A 19,185-nucleotide genomic window follows, 5' to 3' on the forward strand; every position below is an offset into this window, starting at 1 on the left:
CCCCTGGCGCGCTCGTCCTGCTCCCATCAGAATGTGGCCCCCGCCCCGCCCCCTCGGCGCGGGCCTTCTTCTCCTCCTGCTAACGGGCGGGCCGGCCCCCTCCCTCCTGACCTGGCCTCTGGCAGGACTCTGCTCCTTCCTACGCCGCCCTCCGGCAGGGCCTCACCCTTCTCTCTATGGGCAGAAACTGGTCCCCTCCTGCCCGCTGGTGGGTGGTCTTCCCTCCTCCCCGCCGACGGAGACAGGCCAGGCCCCGCGACCCCTGTCCCGGTGGGCGTCGCCCCGGCCGCCTCTCCCTCCCTGCGGTCCGCGGCTCGGCAGTTATTTGTCCCCGCCTCGTAGACAGCGCTTTCCCCCGGCGGCTGCCTCTCGGCCTCCCGACCCCGCGGGAGGCGGGAGTGGGATTACCCGTCCAGGAGGCCTTACCGGGGGTTCCGCCCCGCTCCCTGCACCACCCGGCGTCTGACCCGTTCTAACGCGGATACTAAATCCCAGTGGCCGCTGGCTGCTGCGCCCGGGAGGATTTTCCCTCCGCCGTCGGGGGTACCCACTTGAGGCCGCTCACACCTTTCCCCTGCAGCCGCGGCCCCTCCCGCCTTCAAATACTATTGGTCCTCTCTGGATTTCTATTCTCCCGGGAACGCCCCTTCTCCTAGGAGACAGTTGCCCTGGCCCGCCCCGAATATCCCTCCAGCTCCCGGCGCGGGTTTCGGCCCTTTGGGGCCCACTTGGGGGCCTAGCGGTACCTGCCAGCCCTTCACGCACGCCAGCCGGCGCCTCAGGTTTTCCCTCTGGTGGCCCACCCACCTTCTTTCCCGGGTGGGGCCTGGGCGTGGTGGTCCTTGTCCCTGAAATTCGGCCCCCCGTTCTTCCGTGGGGAGGGGAGCTCCCTCCGCGTCCCCCAGCACCTACCGGCCGCCCTCCCGCTGCCCTGCAGGTCGCTCAGCCTCTCCTATCTCCCCCCACTTTGGCAGGACAGTTGCTGTGCGACTTGGACAGTAGAGGAGCGCCTCCCAAGTTTTCATCCAACTGCCACCCCTAAAGCTTCCACCCTCCTCCCCTAAGAGAGGACGTTTGATGCCGGGCCCCTGAGATTCTCATTGACAAGCCCCTCTGGGTCCCCCTGAGCCGAGCCTGCTGACCCAATTGCCCACCTTTGCGGCTTTGATGCCTAGCCATGTCTGCCTCATCCTCAGGCGGCTCCCCCAGGTACTGCCAACGTGGGGGGCGCCTCCGCAGAAGGGCAGGGAAAGGTGGTCAGGGGCCCCCAGGCCAGGCTCGTCGGAGGCTTCTCTTTTCAGCTTCCCTGTTCTGTGTATTGAAAATCTGGACCAAAACATTGAAAAGTCATTTTTAAAGGGAAGGAGGAAAAAAGTCTTGCTCACAATCCCAGTTCTGCCTCCCTCTTGCCCTCCCTCTCTCCCCAGGTGCCCCAGTTCCTGACAGCAAACAGGGCCACCGTTGTCTCCATGGAGTACTAGCACAGGTCCTTTTTGAAAGGAAGCTACATGTAAATAAATAACAATGATGTAGGCAGTTAACAAGGTGTTGATGCAGTCCAGGTGATTTGACGGCAAGCCTGCAGGGGGGGACAAGAGTTCCCAAATCTGTTGGATTTTAAGTGCGGAGGGGAAAAAAAAATCTGTCTACTCAGATTTGGTATTCCTCACCTAAAGGATGAATAGGGCACAATAAATATTTTTTCTTTTTCATCAAGGTGTGATACACATACAGCGGGATGCACGCTAAAGTGCTCGAGCATTTTCATGTTGCGTTTTTAGGTTGCATTATTCTCCTCTAAATATTTGCGGGGAGGGCAGAAGTCCTATTTGGAGGCTGTCAGGAGGTAGTGGGATGGATCAAATGAGTTTTCCCAGTCCCTTTCTGTGGTGGAATTCTTGGATGCTCTGTTGCCAAATGCTGGAGATGAAACTTTTGCTATATTTGCAGATCTGGTGATGGGGCTGTTCATGTATGAATGTGACAAATTGCACATAGTGTGTGTGTGTGTGTGTGTGTGTGTGTGTGTGTGTGTGTGTGTGTATACACCCTATCCAAAACAAAAATAACCCTGCTTCGCAGGATTTTAAAGGGTAGTAAGTAGAATATTTGGGGACATGGTAACTTTCCATCAGCTTCCTGGAATATGTGACTGTGAATTTAATGAATTTGAGTCACAGGAACTTTGTTCCTGGGCCTGCTGCTCTATCTTTTAATGTCTGTCACTCCTGGAGCATTTCTCCAGGGCCGCCTCTGCTCCAGGCACAGTCCTGGGCACTTTCACCATTGGCCACACTAGTACCTTGCCTGGTGCTCCCCTGCTGCCTGCTTTTTGTCACCTGACAGGATGACAGCCGGGCTTTTCAGCAAAAGGTCACAATACGTGTGATGTGACAGCAGAGGTTAAAAGGCCAGTCCAGCGAATGCCCATCACCCCCTGTTTCCATCCCCTGCCGGGCACACCATGTGTGTTCGGTGGCCGTGTAAAGGGAGCCAAGTGATTCCAGACTGGTTCTCCTAGCCGTGAACTCGTGCGTCATTTTGGGAGATCTAAGAGATAGGAGAGCCCTAGTTTTCTGCTTACAATCTGGTTCTTGTGCCTGGGTGCAGGTTTCCATCGTGTGGGAAGAACGGAGTAACAAGTCTCACGCAAAAAAAAGTCTTGAGGACACCTTGTGGCGCCCCCAGTGTGACTGTGACGGTAGGTGACGTGTCCACGGAGCGGCCCTCCACTCTGCAGCCCCACCAGAAACGCTTCGGCACGCCTTTTCCGGGAGCGCCTCTCCCCGCTGCTACCACTGTGCTCTGCTAGAGGCTCCCCTGCATATCCTGCTGATGGGGGTTTGGTTTTTGTTTTTGTTTTTTTTTTGCCTGTGGTAAAGCTGCTGGGTGTGAGGAGGTTGTCTTAACCTAATCCTTCCAAATTCCAGAAGTCCTGAGAAAAGAAGAAGAAAAGAGAGTGGGGAGGGGATGGTTGCAGGTGGTGGGCAAGGGGTGTGTGGCTGGGAGTTCCGCCCTGCTTGAATTCTCTTCCGAATCAGTACAACCTTCTCATCTCAGCATTTCCTTTAGCTTTCCGCTTTCCTCATCCCTCACCTGCCTACTGCCTGGTTTATCGTGGACTCTAACCACGTGCTGTGTCCTGTGCTACTGTGCATGCCCGGATCAGATCACGGGGCAGAAGGATTCCCCTGCTTTCCAGCGGGCTTGGAAGGAGATTCGGCTCTGAGGACCCTGGGGCCTGGGTTCGCGCTCTTTTGTGGAACCCGCAGGTCTCGCGGACCCCTCTCTTGAGTGGACCTAGATATTCCAGGTGGTCCTCAGCCGGGATCTCTGCGGGAGGGTGCTGAACGGCACTGCTGCCTTGGTCCCTGCCTGCATGCTAGTAGTTGGTAGCTGTCCTGCTCGCTTGGTGGTAGGCTTTCAGTGGCCCCCAGAGGCTGTGAGCTCTGTTTTTTATGCCAGTTTACTCATCCACAGATCAACCTTTTTTGTGTTGTCCTCCCCCGCCTGCCAGAAGCGAACCATGAAGGACCGCTCTTCAACCCCCCCCTTACATGTTCACGTGGATGAGAACACTCCTGTCCACGTCCACATAAAAAAACTCCCGAAACCGTCAGCAACCAGCAGCCAGGTAGGAGCATGCCGGTTGGGCGAGGTGACAGCTGTGGAGCAGGGTGACCCCTCCCAGCACAGCCTCCTCGGGCTTCAGACTCCACAATGGTTTGGGAGACAAATGCACTTGCTTTCCGAGGTCAGCTGCCTGGCCAGAAGGTGGGCAGCACTGTTATCCAGAAATGGCGGCGGCAGCCCTAGCCTGAGGAGGCTCCCCAGCAGAGCTGGAAGTGGATGCCACCAGAGTGAGACCACGGCCAGCTGTGTGGGGGAGTGACCCTGGGTTTGTCCCTTTCCACAGAAATCTCATAAGCGCGGAATGAAAGGGGACACCGTGAATGTGCGGCGGAGTGTCCGGGTGAAAACCAAGGTACCTTGGATGCCCCCTGGAAAATCATCTGCCCGGCATGTGGGATGCAAGTGGGAGGTAGGCTCATTCTTGTTCAGGCTTTTCTTCTCGGACTGGTCAGGTTCTAGCAGGCCTCAAACTCGGTATGATTCAGGGTCAGCTGTCGCTCTTAGAGATGCCCCAGTAGGTCCTGGTTACTGAGTGCCTGGCTAAACCCTGAAAGTACGCGAATGTTCTTGAGCCCTTAACACCACTGCCAGGTGGTAGGTCTTGCTCTCCCCATAGACAGATGAGGAAACCATGGTTCAGAGAGATGAAGTCCCAGAGAAAGTAGCAGAGCTGGAGTCAGGGCTGAGGGAGGTCTCACTCTAGAAGGCGCACACTCGGCCTCTCTGATGTGTGTGTGCGGAGCCACGTTCTTTCCCCATGCAACCGTGATAGTGTCTGAAGTGTAACCAACAAGGTATATACCTGGTGCGTATTTAAGAAAGCGCCCCCTCTTTTGAGGTAGCCCCCATAAGAGATCATGCGTGTATTCCACAGATGTCATCAAAACCACTTTCGAAACAATCTCCTGGGGAATAATTGCCTTCTGTATCAGTTGTCAAGGTGCCAAGAGAATTATTGTCCTTTTTTTTTAGCCACGCCTCAACATGTTTTGCTTGTCCATCCATCCATCCATCCATCCATCCATGCAGTAATTCTTGCAGCATATGTTTCTTGAGACTTGTGCCAGACACTGCGGGGCCTGGGGCTGAGAGCCGCAGACTCACAGGCGCACCCCTCCCTAGGCTTACGTTCTAGTCAATTGCCATGAAACACCTCAGTGATGAGGCAAGACCTTTTGGCTGCACTTTAGACAAAGATCTCATTATCGGGGCGAGTAAAATGGACCTGAGGCTGCTTTGAGAGGAGGATGATGCCTGGCCCAATATGAAACATTCAGTCTTTTGCTGATAGTTGATTACTTTTAAAATTAGAAATAAAAAATAAAAGTAATTACTCTGAAGTCCTACTTCATGGGTGTGACTACCTGATTTGCCAGTTTTTCCTAAAAGACAAAGGGAGTATGGGGTATTCTAGGGAATAAATGAAAAGTGTTCTGACCAGTATGTGTGTGTGTGTGTGTGTGTGTGTGTGTGTGTGTGTGTATACATAAATATGTGTGTGTATATCTGTGTATGTGTACGTATATATATATGCATAGTTATATATGTTCATATATAAGAAAGATCGGAATTAAAATGCTGTCTTGCACTTTTCACTACATGTACCTCACTAATAATCAGTGAGACATAAATGAAAAACAACTATATTTTATTTTATTTATTTATTTATTTATTTTTTTTTAAAGATTTTATTTCTTTATTCGACAGAGATAGAGACAGCCAGCGAGAGAGGGAACACAAGCAGGGGGAGTGGGAGAGGAAGAAGCAGGCTCATAGTGGAGGAGCCCGATGTGGGGCTCGATCCCGTAACGCCGGGATCACATCCTGAGCCGAAGGCAGACGCTTTAACCGCTATGCCACCCAGGCGCCCCCAAAACAACTATATTTTAAAAGCAAACACAAGCTCTCGTTTTTGTTGAATGGAATATAGTTAAAAAGCTCACCGATATCTCACGTTGACAAGCATATGAGAAATCAGCAAATCTTTTTAGACCATTTTGAGAGGGTGGTAAAACCATTTAACGGCTGCAGAGCATTTATCTAAACATTGATGCTCTGGTTTGGGTTTTTTAAAATTTTTTTCCGGATATTTAAATTTTGAAGTCATCTCTGCACGCCATGTGGGGCTGAGCTCACAACCCCAAGATCAAGATTCGCACGCTCCACCAACTGAACAAGGCAGGCACCCTAGGGATGCTATGGGTTTATATCTAGTAATCGATTCTGTAGTTTTATACTTAGAAATTTATCCTTAAAAAGTCACAGAAGGGTTCAGGGATGGTGTTATCAAGATGTTTGTAAGAAAGAAAAATTGGAAGCCACTGAAATGTCTATCAGGAGGGTATTGGTTAAGTTATGATATACCCACACAGTGTATATCCATACAGTCCAAAGATGAAGGTAGATATTTATACATGAGAATGAAGCACGGAGCCACATAGCATGTAGAGTTTGGCCCTATTTGTGCAAAAAAGGGCGTCTGTGGGGCACGTGGCTGGCTTAGTCCACAGAGCATGCGACTCTTAATCTTGGAGTCGTGAGTTTGAGCCCCACATTCGGCGTAGAGCTTACTTTAAAAAAAAACAAAACAAAACATCTGTGTCATGTGTACATGCATGCGTTTGTATGTATATAACATTTTCTAGAAAGATATACAGGAAGTAGTAAGCAGTGATTACCTCTGGGGTTGGGGGGGCTTTATTTTTTATGGTCTGCTTGAATTTCATCTTAATAAGGATACTATATTTTATAATTAAAATGCTTTTTAGGGGCACCTGGCTGGCTCAGTCAGAGCGTGTGACTCTTGATCTTGGGGTCTAGAGTTCGAGCCCCATGTTGGGGCTGGAGATTACATAAAATAAAAAAATAAAATATTTTTTTTTAAATGCTTTTTAAAAAACTGAAAAGACTTGGTAGTTTTGAAGTATACATTGAAGATCTGCCACTATGGAAATTGACCTCCCTGTTGACTGAGGTTGCTAGGAGCTATGGTCCCCACTGGAAAGCTCAATGTCCACTTTCAGTCCTGGGGCTGCAGAATCCCAGGAATGGAGGAGCCCAGAGAGGTGACTTGTCTCTCGAATAGTGGCTGTATTTCATGCTGCCCTCTTGAGCCAGTGCCTTTCCCCTTCCCAGTGGTGCTCTTTGTTTCTGGGAAGACCTAGCCTGACCCTTTCCATTGTGGACAAGGGAGAAAGACCCTAGAAGGAGGAAATATGGTGTGAGCTGGACATGGACCTCAGAAGCTGCTATGTACATGTGGGGATTCTTGTTTGATTTTTTAAAACCCCATCTGGGATAGATTGATCACCTTTGGGGGAAAGGAGGTCTGGGTTTTTTCTCTACCCTATTATTGAAGGTGATCTATTTTTTATTATGGGAAGTTGAAAACACAGACAAATAGACCATCAACTGTAATCTTCCTACTCTAATGTGGCTGCTATTAAGTTCTAAAAGCTTTGTATGAGAAGTGTAGGAGAGTACACACATTAGGAATGTATTGCTTGATCGATGAATTTTTACAAACTGAATATACTGTGTAACTGCTTCCCTGCTTAAGAAACCACATCACCACCAGCTTCCCCAGAAGCTCCCCTCTGGTCCTGATGCTGTCATTACCACTCCCCAGGGAAACCACCCTCCTGAAACTGCTACTATTTTGGTTTATTTACTGTCACGCTTTTTCCTGTGCATAGCTTTGGGTTTTAAAATATTGTAATCATACTATATATTGTCCTGTTATCTTCCTTTTAAATATTGCAGACTTTTTGTCTTAAAAAAGCAATGCATGGTCACTGTTGAAAAATTAGAAAATCCAAACCAACACAAGGAAGAAAGTAAAAAACACCTGTCATCCCACCACTCTGAGAAGAGCTCTGGAACTTCTTGGTGGAACCTACCTGATCTTTTCTTACGAAGAGACTCCTTGTTTTGATTTTTATAAAAATGGGACCATATTTCACTTATCATTGTATTTTTTAATTTTATTTTTCATTATATTCTTTTTTAACGTATTTTGACTATATTTACATTGCACAGTATTTTTTAAGGCAGTATTCCATTGCGTGTATATTTGTACTGTGATGTATTTAACTGATACTATCTTGTAGTATTTTATTTATTTTTTTCTTCTTGATTTTAAATATTGATTCACATTCATAGATATTCTTGGTAAGTCCCTAGAAATAGAATTGCCAGGACAAAGGGCACATGGAGTTTTAAAAAACATCGTACCCTGTAAGTCCTACTTGGTTGGCACGAGAGTTACTCTCTTACTGAATACACCTTTTATTCCTCTTCCCCGGGAAACTGGCACAGAAGGTTGGCCACGTCAGCTTAAGAGGTGCACAGAACTGTACAAAAATGAGAAATAGCAATTACATAATGCAACAGAATAAACTTATAGACTGAGAGAGTCAAGTTCAACATATCAAAAACCCATGGAAACTCTGGCTCCCAGATTATAATATCTTTCCATCTGGAGTCTTACAAAGCAAAGGGTTATATAGCTTTACATAAACTTTTCAGAGGGGCACATGCATTTGATTTTAAAAATATGTTTTTATGCTGATGCATTGAAATAAATATTTTCCAGACATCATACCTTTCGACCCCTAAATTATTCAGTATGCATTTCTAATAGTATTTCTCTGTGTAACCAAAATAACAGCGATTAGTCCTAAAACCTTTATTTCTTATTATCATGTATCTGGTCCATACTCAAATTTACCCATTTGTCCCTAAAATACCTTTCGTAGCAGATTTGTGTTACAACTATCCACTGTCACGCATTCATATTCACGTAAAAGACTTTTGACTTATTTCCCTTTTACATTACGTATATGAAAACACCTATTGCCCCAAACTTTTGCCAACTTGGGGTATTATGACTGTTTTTGCCAGTCTGTTCTATCCTTTATTTTAAACTTGACATTGTAACACAGGTTTATTTCTTGGTAGAGAGCCTTCAGAAACCTCACGTAAACATGGGTAGGTAACGTTTCATCGAGAAGGCCCGGTGCGCTGTCCGTCCTGGGGTCCCTGTGGTCAGCCCTCAGTGGTTTCGCTCTTCCCACCTCCAGTGGACAAGCAGGTGCTCTGGAACCGATGCTTGCGGCCTTGCCTTATGAGTTCACGTGTCTCTCCCTCCTCTGCATCAGAATCCACCTCATTGTCTGGAGATCACGCCACCATCTTCAGAAAAGCTGGTCTCGGTGATGCGGTTAAGTGACCTCTCTACGGAAGATGACGACTCGGGTCACTGTAAAATGAACCGTTATGATAAGAAGATTGACAGTCTAATGAACGCGGTTGGTTGTCTCAAGTCTGAGGTGAGGGAGGTGGGGGGCTGGTCTAGCTAAGTGCCCTGAGGATGTGATGGACCGCCCAGGTCGGTTCCTGGTGGACCGCTTCCTTTGGGCAGCCCACCTGCGGGCCTCCTGCCCTTCTCAGCAGGCTGCCCAGGGCTTCAGATGCCTCAGAGGAGGTAGCCCGGGCAAACTGGGCTCCCTCTCCATTGAGCACATAGCGCAGGGCCTGGCTCTGACCCCACCTGGTGCTCTGTATGGATGCCCTGGTTTGACTTGTCACAGCCATAGATGGAGCCCGTGGTGGTATCGTCCCCATTTTGGAGATGACGTTACTGGGACACTGGGACCTCTGTTTCCCATTTTACACAACAGTTTAGAAAGAGAACAGAGCCCCAAAGAGGTGAAGGAAGTCTGTCCTCAGTTGGTAGGCTGTGTCTTTGGGTGGGTTCGAGACCCGGGTCTTGATGGCTGACGTGGCCTGTGTCTTTAATCCCCTGCCCTGCCTTCGGGGCTCACGGGCCCCCCTGGAGAACCTGGGGCGGGCTGCCTGGCAACAACCCTTTCTCCACAGCCCACAGAGCGTGGGCCTTTTTGTGACATCTCCCCTGTGGTGTGCCAGCTGAACCACGGTTTGTATCCTGGCTCTGTCCCCAACCAGCAGGTCACTTGGGCCCTCTCTACTGGTTTTTCTCAGTAATGAGGAGATGAGATGAATAGTGTCTATCCTTCATCTCTGGTGGTTAACTGAGATCGCGCCCAGCAGGACCTCAGTACCTATGTATCCATCAATCGGAGTTGCCCTTAACTGGCCCAAAGCACCGGGCCTCGCGGTGTGGCGGCGGCGGAGCCCCCTTCAGTGGCCCCTGCCTGCACGCTCCTGCACAGGTCAAGATGCAGAAGGGTGAGCGCCAGATGGCCAAAAGGTTCCTGGAGGAGCGGAAGGAGGAGCTGGAGGAGGTGGCCCACGAGCTGGCCGAGACCGAGCATGAGAACACGGTGCTGAGGCACAACATCGAGCGCATCAAGGAGGAGAAGGATTTCACCATGTAAGGCGGCCCCGCCCCAGAGTATGTTCCTCTTGCCCGGCCACCCCCGGCCCTGGGAACAGACCGCGGTGGAGGCAGGCCCAGGCGCCGTCCCCGGGTCCCAGGGGAGCCCAGGCTGCTGGCTGTTCGACAGCCACAAGCTAGTTACTCGATCACGCTGTGGGGGAGGACAAGGACCCCGCAGGGTCCAGTGGGGGCAGGGAAGCTTTTCTGGAAGCATCAACATCTAAGGAGAGCCCTGCAGGGTGGTTAGGAGATAGGCAGTAGGTGCGGGGGAGGAAAGCGTGTGGGATCTTGAGTGAAAGCCCCAAGGGAGGAGTTGGCGAGGGAGAATTGGAAAGCAGGCCAGAGTGAGGAGAGGGATGGGCGGAGGGCAAGGGGTGCCGTGGGGCTTGGCAGGGGCCGTTCTTAGCAGTCGCTCTGAGGAGTTTGCATTGAAGGGTTTTCACAGCGGGGAGTGGTGGGGCCAGACGGGGCTCCAGGGTGGCAGGGTGGATGGGCTGGCTCAAAAGCGGATCCGAAGGTGGTGGTCATGAGGCTGTGGCGATGGCTGGGGACAGACGTGATGCTAGTGGCTGAGAGGCAAGCAGGGCCACGGTGGCATAACGTCACCTGAGGTGAAGGCCCCGCTCTGGTGCCCAGGTGGCCTTCCAGGAGCCCTCCCTCCCCCTCCCCCACTGTGCCCTGACCGGGAGGTGAGCCTCGCAGGGCATTGTGAGGCGAGCCTTAGAGCTCTGGGCGGGCCGGGGCCTGGGAGGGCTCAGAGAGCACTATTCCCCCTGCCCCCAGGCTTCAGAAGAAACACCTCCAGCAGGAGAAGGAGTGCCTCATGTCCAAGCTGGTGGAAGCTGAAATGGATGGAGCCGCTGCTGCCAAGCAAGTCATGGCCTTGAAGGACACTATCGGCAAGCTGAAGACGGTAGGTGGCGGGCAGAGCCCCCTGGCCCTGGGACTGGGCCCAGAGGCGGGCAAGTTGCAAGCTAGGGAGGGGTCTTTACACAGTCATCAGGCTGACTTTATGACATCTCCAGGCCAGGGGAGGGCACACTTGACGCCTCAGCCCCCACCCCCATTCTCACTTCCGCGGCCTGATCCTCGAGGATGACCTCTGGTGCCCAGGGTCTCTGAGGAGACCGCATCATGGGTCTCTTGGGATCACAGTGAGTCAAGGCATTAAGTCTGATTCCTGCAAGTGTCAGCCACAGTTTGATTGCTGCGAGTATCGGCCACCAGGTGTCGTCCTCCTCCACTTCCTCCAGGAAGCCTGCCCTAACTGCTTGCCTACCCTGAGCTCCCAGCCCTTCTCCCCACTTGTTGCCCTCTGCCGACTCAGCTTCTGCCCCCATCCTTCCAGGTCCATCTCTTCTGGGAAGCCTGCCCTTGACCGCTGTGGCCCTGTACACAGCCCGGGGCTTCTTACCTGGGCTTCCTGGCGCCAGCACCTCTGAAGAGGGGCCGCCTCCACCTCCTCCTCCCTTCTCCCCGTGTACCTTGTAAGACTGCCTGCTGTCTTCCAGGAGAAACAAATGACCTGCACAGACATCAACACCCTAACGAGGCAGAAGGAACTTCTCCTGCAGAAGCTGAGCACATTTGAAGAGACCAACCGCACCCTCCGAGACCTGCTGAGGGAACAGCACTGCAAAGAGGTGAGCTCCTGGCTGTGGCCGCCCCTGTGCCCTGCAGCTCCGCAGGCCCGTGCGCTTGGAGCCACAGTTCCTCGCTCCTACGGCCCTCTCAGGTCAGGTGCGGAGACTACCTTCTGGTCAACTTCTTGTTTGGATTTTTAAAAATTAGTATTTAATATTTTTATTTAATCACTTCTCGGCTTTTTGGCTAAACACAAGTGTAGTATCTGTTCTTACCAGTTTAATATTTTTATTTATTTACTTATTTAAAAAAATTTTTAAAGATTTTATTTATTTATTTGAGAGAGAAAGAGAGAGAGGGAGAGCACAGAGGGAGAGGGAGAGGGAGAAGCAGACTCCCTGCTGAGCAGAGAGCCCGGTGAGGGGCTCGATCCACGACCCTGAGATCATGACGTGAGCTGAAGGCAGACACTTCACTGACTGAGCCACCCAGGCACCCCATGTAATTTTTTTTTAAGTGGGCTCCACACCCAACATGGGGCTCGAACTCACAACGATCAAGAGTCACATGCTCTACAGATGGCTCCAGCCAGGCGCCCCCCAGAAATTAGTATTTAAATAAGTAATATAAAGTGGTGTGCGCACTGGCCAACTTTCCAAACAGAATCTCATCCGTGTAGTTAACTCCCTCTGTGTCTCCTTTGGTGATAAGCTTCTCAGAGGGTTCTTTATCTCCAATCTGATCATCTGTATCGCTTACCTGTTCCTCTCTAAGTGAGGTGATAGTATTGTTTCAGTGGTTTTTAAACCTTATGTAAATAATATTCCACATGTATTATTCGGAGTTTTCTTTTTTCACTCAATATATTTTTTTAAAGATTTATTTATTTAGTTGAGAGAGAGAGAGCAGGGGGACGGGGAGCAAGAGAGGGAGAGAGAATCCCAAACAGACTCCCCATTGAGCAGAGCCCCACGCAGAGCTCCTCAATCTAGGGACCCTGAGATCGTGACCTGAGCTCAAACCAAGAGTTTGCTTGACTGACTGAGCCACCCAGGTACCCCCACTCAATATTCTTGATATTCATCCACTTTTATCCTTGGGGCCTAAGGTAGTTAATTTTCACTGCTATGTTCCATTTTATGACTACCACAATTTATCCTTCTGTTGATGGAGACATATTTTCATTTTGCTATTATAAGTAGCGTTATTTCGGGCATTCATGTACACTATCCTGGTACACCCAAGAGTTTCTAGAATGTATTTCTATCAGTTTTATTAGTTACAGTTCAACAACTCTCTTAAAATCGTTGATATCTGTTTAACGACTGGCTCAGTGATCTTGGGTGGGCAATTTTTAACCTCTCTAGGCCTCATTTTTCCCACCTGTAAAATGGGAATAACATCTTACACATGGCGTCATGTGAGGACATGGATGAGGGAGTGGCTGGCACCCAGTAGGTGCTTGGTAAGTGGTAGGTGGTGCGTGCTGCTGCTGTTTGTCCTGGGACTGTGGCCCCCAGAAAACCTCTTCCTACCCCCTTTTTTCTTTTTGACCCCTTAGCTTCTACCATCCTGGAATCCCAGAATCTCCCATTGGAGATGAAGGGCTAGCCCATTTGGACTCCCACCCACAGCAGGTGCTCTGTGATCAGTCCAGGCTCTCATTTCCATGTGGTACTTGGGACGGGGGACCCCCCCCCCGCCGCCGGTGCTTGCTAGGGATGCTCAGTGGAGTCAGTTGGCTTAGGGCCCAGCTCTGCTATTTCCAGCTGTGTGATCTTACGCAGCTCACCTCACTTCTTCCAGCCTCGATCTCCTCTTCTGTAAAATGGGGGTGGTGGGAGTACATGGCTTCTTAGAATGGGGGACTTGGTGAGACAGTGTTAGTTTGTATGATGTCACCCTGGAAGCTCAGAAGACATGGCATAAAGGGCAGTGAGAGCAGGTTCAGGCCTACACTTTCATCCTGTGTTTGCCTCCCTGTTGCTGGAGAAACCACGATGCTGGCTTCTCTCCGCTCTCAGTCCTGTCCTGGCTTGTGAAGGGAACCTGTGAGCCTGAGAGGAAAAGGGAGGGCGAGCCCCCCTCTAGGGAAGAATAGAGAAGGTTCACAGACACAGCCTGTTGGGAAGATGGGCAAGGGGGTGCGGCAGTTGGAGGAAGAGGGAATTTAATGGCTGATAAACATATGAGTAATTAGAAAAATGCAAGCTAAGACATCAGGAGTCTTGCTGGCAAAGACTGGCCTGCCGCCCAGATTCCTCCTGCCCTGCCTGTGGCCATGCAAATCTGTGCAGGCGTTTTGTAGGTCATTTCAGCTCACAAACCTGGCCCAGGCATTCCTCCTCTTGGTATCAGCCCTAGAGAGACACTTCTACGTGCCCAGCCCAGCACTATCCTTTGCTACAATGTTTGCAGTTGTGCAACATGCTGGTGAACAGCGGCATCGCCCAGAGGCTATGCATGGGGAGAGGTTAAAAATGCAGTGGCATGCTAGAGAAAAGGCAGATTTGTGGTTGCTGGGGGCTAGGGGAAGGGGGACAAAGAGATTGCCTAACAGGTACAGCTTTTCCTGTGGGATGATGAAGATGTTCTGGAACGAGCGAGTAGTGATGGTTGCAGAACATGGTGAATGTACTATATGCCCCTGAATTTTACACTTGAAAATGGCTAAAATGGCAAGGTTTATGTTTTGTTTTGTTTTTTAAGATTTTATTTATTTGAGAGAGAGAAAATGCGCAAGCACAAGTTGGGGGGGGTGAGCCTGATGCGGGGCTCAATCCCAGGACCCTGGGATCATGATCTGAGCCAAAGGCAGACACTTAGCCAACTGAGCCACCCAGGTGCCCCTAGCAAGGTTTATGTTATGAATGTTTAACCACAATTTAAAAAATTAATAATGTAATATGCCAAAAGCCATTCAGTTGTGCATTTTAAATGGGTGACTTGTATGGTATCTGAATTTTCATCTCAGTAAACTGGTGGGCTTTTTTTTTTTTAAAGATTTTATTTATTTAACAGAGATAGAGACAGCCAGCGAGAGAGGGAACACAAGCAGGTGGAGTGGGAGAGGAAGAAGCAGGCTCATATCGGAGGAGCCTGATGTGGGGCTCTGTCCCACAACGCCAGGATCACGCCCTGAGCCGAAGGCAGACGCTTAACCGCTGTGCCACCCAGGCACCCTGGTTTTTCTGTTTTTTATAAAGATTTTATTTATTTAGTTGTCAGAGAGAGAGAACAAGCAGGGGGAGCAGCGGGCAGAGGGAGAAGCAGGCTCCCTGCTGAGCAAGGAGCCTGGTACGGGACTCAATCCCAGGACCCTGGGATCATGACCTGAGCCAAAGGCAGGCACTTAACTGACTGAGCCACCCAGGCATCCCTGTTTGGTTTTGTTTTTTTTTTTTAAGATTTTTTTTTTTTATTTTTAAGTAATCTCAAAAGTCATTCACTACAGCCACCGAGCCAGCCAGTTGCCTCTTAATAAAGCTGTTTTAAAAAAATCAAGTAGTCAGGGCGCCTGCGTGGCTCAGTTGGTTGAACATCTACTTTTAGCCTGGGTCCCAATCCTGGGATTGAGCCCCGCGCTGGGCTCCCCGCTCAGTGGGGAGTCTGCTTCTCCCTCTGCCCTTCACTCCACTTTGTCCTCTCTCTCTCTCTCACAAATAAATAAATAAATAAATAAAATCTTTTTTAAAAATTTAAAAATCAAGTAGTAGCACAAAAATATAATATGTTATCATTTTGGTAAAATCACCCATAGATCCCTTCCCCCCAACCCCCAAAAGATACTGTTTCTCTAGGGGTAGCTATATATAAATGCACAGAGAAAGGATGGGCAGGACATTCATCAAACTGATAACAGTGGAGTGGGGTTTGGAGGTGGACGAGGGGACTTTAGTGTTACCGGTTCACTGAATATTTTATAATGAGATTGCAATTTATTTATGACTTCTATAATTGGAAATACAAATTTTGGAGAAGGAAGAGAATCCAGAGGGGATGTAGATATCTGGGTTCATTGCTTAACCACTTGGCTCTCCTTGTGCCTTCCCTTGAAGGATTCGGAAAAGCTGATGGAGCAACAAGGAGCACTACTCAAACGGCTGGCGGAGGCGGACTCCGAGAAAGCGGTAACACAGCGCCCCCTGCCGGCTCTAGTGGCTTATAGGCGACAGTGTGCAAGAGGGGCTGGCCCGACGCAGCAGCGCTAGAGCCCCTCTCGGACATTTCTTTGGGTCTTAGTTTCATGATCTGTAAGATGGGCTGATGTCCCCTATCCCGCCTGCTCCACTTGGGCGCTTGAACCACCATGCTGAACACAACATGCTGCTGGATTTATTAACCATCAGAGTCTGTTACTTGAATTGCCTTATTTGTATTATGGATTAAAAGCCATCGAAAGGTCAGACTTTTTGACTCAACAATTCCAATTCTAGGAATCTCTCCCAAGGCAGCATACCCCAATGTCTGGTTCATGGAACCCTAAGTTCCTCTCGATGTTAATGGGTGCCAGAAACAAAAGCAGGGAGTGATGCGAGGCCAGACAAATTGGGAAACGACTGGCTGGCCTCTATGAAAAGTTCCCTGGGTTAATGCCAAAACCTTTTGGAGCACTTGAGGTATTAATGGCCATGCGAGTCTCCACGAGAGAAGGAAGATGGAGGCCATGTTTCCCAAGGTGCGGCCCTTGGCCCTTAGTGCCTCTCCGAATACCACAGTGGGAGATTTGGCAGTGAAGGGGATAATGCCTAACTCTCTATCCCCAACTTGAGAGGCTAGGAATCAAATTATGATACACCAGTAAATTGAAACTTTAAGCTACTGTTTCAAAGGAAGTAGATTTAACCACATGATGGCAAGTGCCGTGGGATTGTATGTTAGGGCACAACATACGCATAGGACTTTTTAATGTGTTTTAACAGTGGTTCTCTTTGGCTGGGGTATTAAGGGGATTCGTTAGCGGGTTTTTTTTTGTTTTTCATTGTTTTCCACGGCTAACATTATTTTATTTATTTATTTATTTATTTATTTATTTATTTGAGAGAGTGAGAGCTCATGCGTGAGTTGGGGGAGGGGGCAGAGGGAGAAAATCCTGAAGCAGGCTTCAGTGAGCACGGAGCCTGCTGGAGGGCTCAATTTCATGACCCTGAGCTCATGACCTGAGCTGAAAGCAAGAGTCAGATGTTTAACTGAGTCACCCAGGCGCCCCTACTTATTTATTTTTAAATTATTAATATTATTATTATTATTATTTTTTTAAGTAGGCTCCACAGTGTGGAGCCCAACACGGGGCTTGAACTCACGACCCTGAGATTAAGACCTGAGCTGAGATCAAGAGTCGGACACTTAACCGACTGAGCCACCCAGTTTCCCTCACGCTATTTTAAATTGCAAGATCAAGACATGTTTGTTGTCTTAAATATTGAATACGGGTGTTGGGTGCTTCCCTTGAGGATCTCTGTGAAATGGGGTGGTATATTCAGGACCGTGGGCCCTGATGGCTAGGCACTCACAGGAGAGGCTGTCGCCCCTGGGCCCGGCTTCTTTGCCCTTCCCCAGGAGCTCATGACCGTGTGTGTTCTCTCTAGCGCCTGCTGTTACTCCTGCAAGACAAGGACAAGGAGGTGGAAGAGCTACTGCAGGAAATACAATGTGAGAAGGTACCATCCCTGACAGTTGCCCCTCCTTACGAGCCAGGAGAGAGAGCTTCGTACGTAGTGCGTGCACTGGAACTGGAAACACGGGTTCAAATGCCGGCTCTGTCACTTTCTCCATCTCTCCAAAGGCTCAAGCAAAGACAGCGTCCGAGCTCTCTAAATCCATGGAGTCCATGCGTGGGCATTTGCAGGCACAGCTCCGGTGCAAAGAGGCAGAGAACAGTCGCCTGTGCATGCAGATTAAGGTACCTGCTGGCCCTGCAGGGGGGGAAGGAGGGGCCAGGGCATGGCTGTCCCAGGGTTGTGAGTCACACGCAGGAAGGCTTTGCCCCGACGGTTTATGGGGAGCTTGCTGCCTGCGTACTCCTGCTTCGGAGAGACACTGGGACAGTGGCAAGAACAGTGGACCCTGGAGGCCCTGGGTGCCCTTCCCTGCAGAGACCAGGTTCAGTGCCATGACCCAGAGCCAGTCACTTAATCCCTTAGGCCCTCGGGTCTCATAACTCCCCCTGGGGAGGGAATGGGCTCACATGCTGCTTGCCTGCGTGAGCCAGGAACCCTCTGAGGTCACGGCTCTGCTGAGTGACTGAGAGATACTTCTGACCACAGTGCTGGGAGTTGAAGGAAGAATTCCAGAAGAGTTCTGTCCTAACATTTAGACCCCATGGGTTCAGTGATCTGGACAGGTGCTACAGGGAGCTGAGACTGGCCCCCGTCCCTGGCCTGCATTTGGAGAGCCCTAAGCCCCCACACAACTGGTGACCCCTTTTTCTCCCTCTTCCTCACCCCTTCTTTTCGCTGGTCCCCTTTCCCCTCTCTCCCCTTCGCTCCTGTCTCTCTCCTGCTCCCATCTGCTTCTGGTCCTCCCCTCCCAGAACCTGGAGCGCAGTGGGAACCAGCACAAGGCGGAAGTGGAAGCCATCATGGAGCAGCTGAAGGAATTAAAGCAAAAGGGAGACCGAGACAAAGAAACCTTAAAGAAGGCCATCCGAGCCCAGAAGGAACGAGCTGAGAAGAGCGAGGAGTATGCTGAGCAGCTGCACGTGCAACTTGCGGACAAGGTGGCGGGCCTTCCCCTGAGGGCGGCCGGGCGTGGGGGCAGGCGGTCCGGCTAGGCCCTAGCGGCTGGCTGTGATCGGAGGATGGTGATGGTGGACAGGGTGACTGGGCTGGGGGGAGGGGAGGCAGCGGGTGAGTAAATGGGTAAAAGGATGAAAGCAGGGCGGGCAGCTGGCTGGAGACACTGGAGGGGTCTGCGTTAATATCATGCGTGGGAATGACCTTAACCAAGGCAGGATTTGGAAGTAGAGTGCCTGTGATGGCTGGAAATCTAGAAGCTACCGCTGAGTTCGGGCACCCTTGGTGCCCTCTGGAGAGGGACTGCAGGGTCAGGAGTCGTCCAGGCTGACGGGCTGTCGTCCCATGTTCCCAGGATCTTTATGTCGCTGAAGCTTTATCCACTCTGGAATCATGGAGGAGCCGCTACAATCAAGTTGTGAAAGACAAGGGAGACCTCGAGCTGGAAATTATCGTCCTGAACGAGTATGTATGTTTGGGAGAGGGCGCGTGGGCAGACGGAGGGACTCGGGTGGATGGGTGGGAGTGGCCTGGCACCTGAGGCTGCCGTGTGGTCTCGCCGGTCAGGTGCTGCACTGGGCCGGAGGGGTGGCAGGCCTGGCCGGCGCTATGGAGGGACCCGGCTTCTCTGCTCACAGAGGGCTGGGAGCCACTAGAAAGGCTCTGTCTTCTCTCTGTCATCTGCCCAGTGACAGCAGCTGTTTTGCCCAGCAGTTGGTAGGTCAGAGTAGGGGGCAAAGTGGCCTCAAGTTGTAGGGGACTGAACTTTTTCGCCACCAGGGACAGTGTCCATTTAGACATTCTCAGTGTCACCTATACTCATGTATTCATTCATTTGAAAAATGTTTATACAGCATCTGCTCTATACCAGGC

General features: G+C 50.4%; 1 protein-coding gene and 1 pseudogene across 11 annotated transcripts in view; both read left to right on the forward strand.

The window, feature by feature from the left end:
- The window catches only part of ODF2 (outer dense fiber of sperm tails 2), a 31,938-nt gene that overhangs the window by 387 nt on the left and 12,366 nt on the right, over positions 1-19,185 (forward strand). The window contains exons 1-14 of one of the 11 annotated variants that reach the window (XM_019795219.2): positions 60-208; positions 975-1,209; positions 2,611-2,701; positions 3,518-3,634; positions 3,917-4,042; positions 8,793-8,963; positions 9,828-9,988; positions 10,778-10,907; positions 11,506-11,637; positions 15,637-15,708; positions 17,167-17,238; positions 17,364-17,480; positions 18,111-18,296; positions 18,668-18,777. In XM_019795219.2, coding sequence (XP_019650778.1) covers positions 1,178-1,209; positions 2,611-2,701; positions 3,518-3,634; positions 3,917-4,042; positions 8,793-8,963; positions 9,828-9,988; positions 10,778-10,907; positions 11,506-11,637; positions 15,637-15,708; positions 17,167-17,238; positions 17,364-17,480; positions 18,111-18,296; positions 18,668-18,777 — 1,517 coding nt within the window. In that variant the 5' untranslated portion in view covers positions 60-208; positions 975-1,177. Of the gene's footprint in view, positions 1-59; positions 209-974; positions 1,210-2,610; positions 2,702-3,480; positions 3,635-3,916; positions 4,043-8,792; positions 8,964-9,827; positions 9,989-10,777; positions 10,908-11,505; positions 11,638-15,636; positions 15,709-17,166; positions 17,239-17,363; positions 17,481-18,110; positions 18,297-18,667; positions 18,778-19,185 lie in introns of those variants that run through there. The other 10 variants (XM_019795220.2, XM_034664619.1, XM_034664614.1 and 7 more) reach the window with 10 other exon arrangements.
- Positions 11,805-11,978, forward strand: LOC117803196 (annotated as a pseudogene).

Source organism: Ailuropoda melanoleuca, chromosome 7, assembly GCF_002007445.2.
Source record: "Ailuropoda melanoleuca isolate Jingjing chromosome 7, ASM200744v2, whole genome shotgun sequence".
NCBI classification, from domain to species: domain Eukaryota; kingdom Metazoa; phylum Chordata; class Mammalia; order Carnivora; family Ursidae; genus Ailuropoda; species Ailuropoda melanoleuca.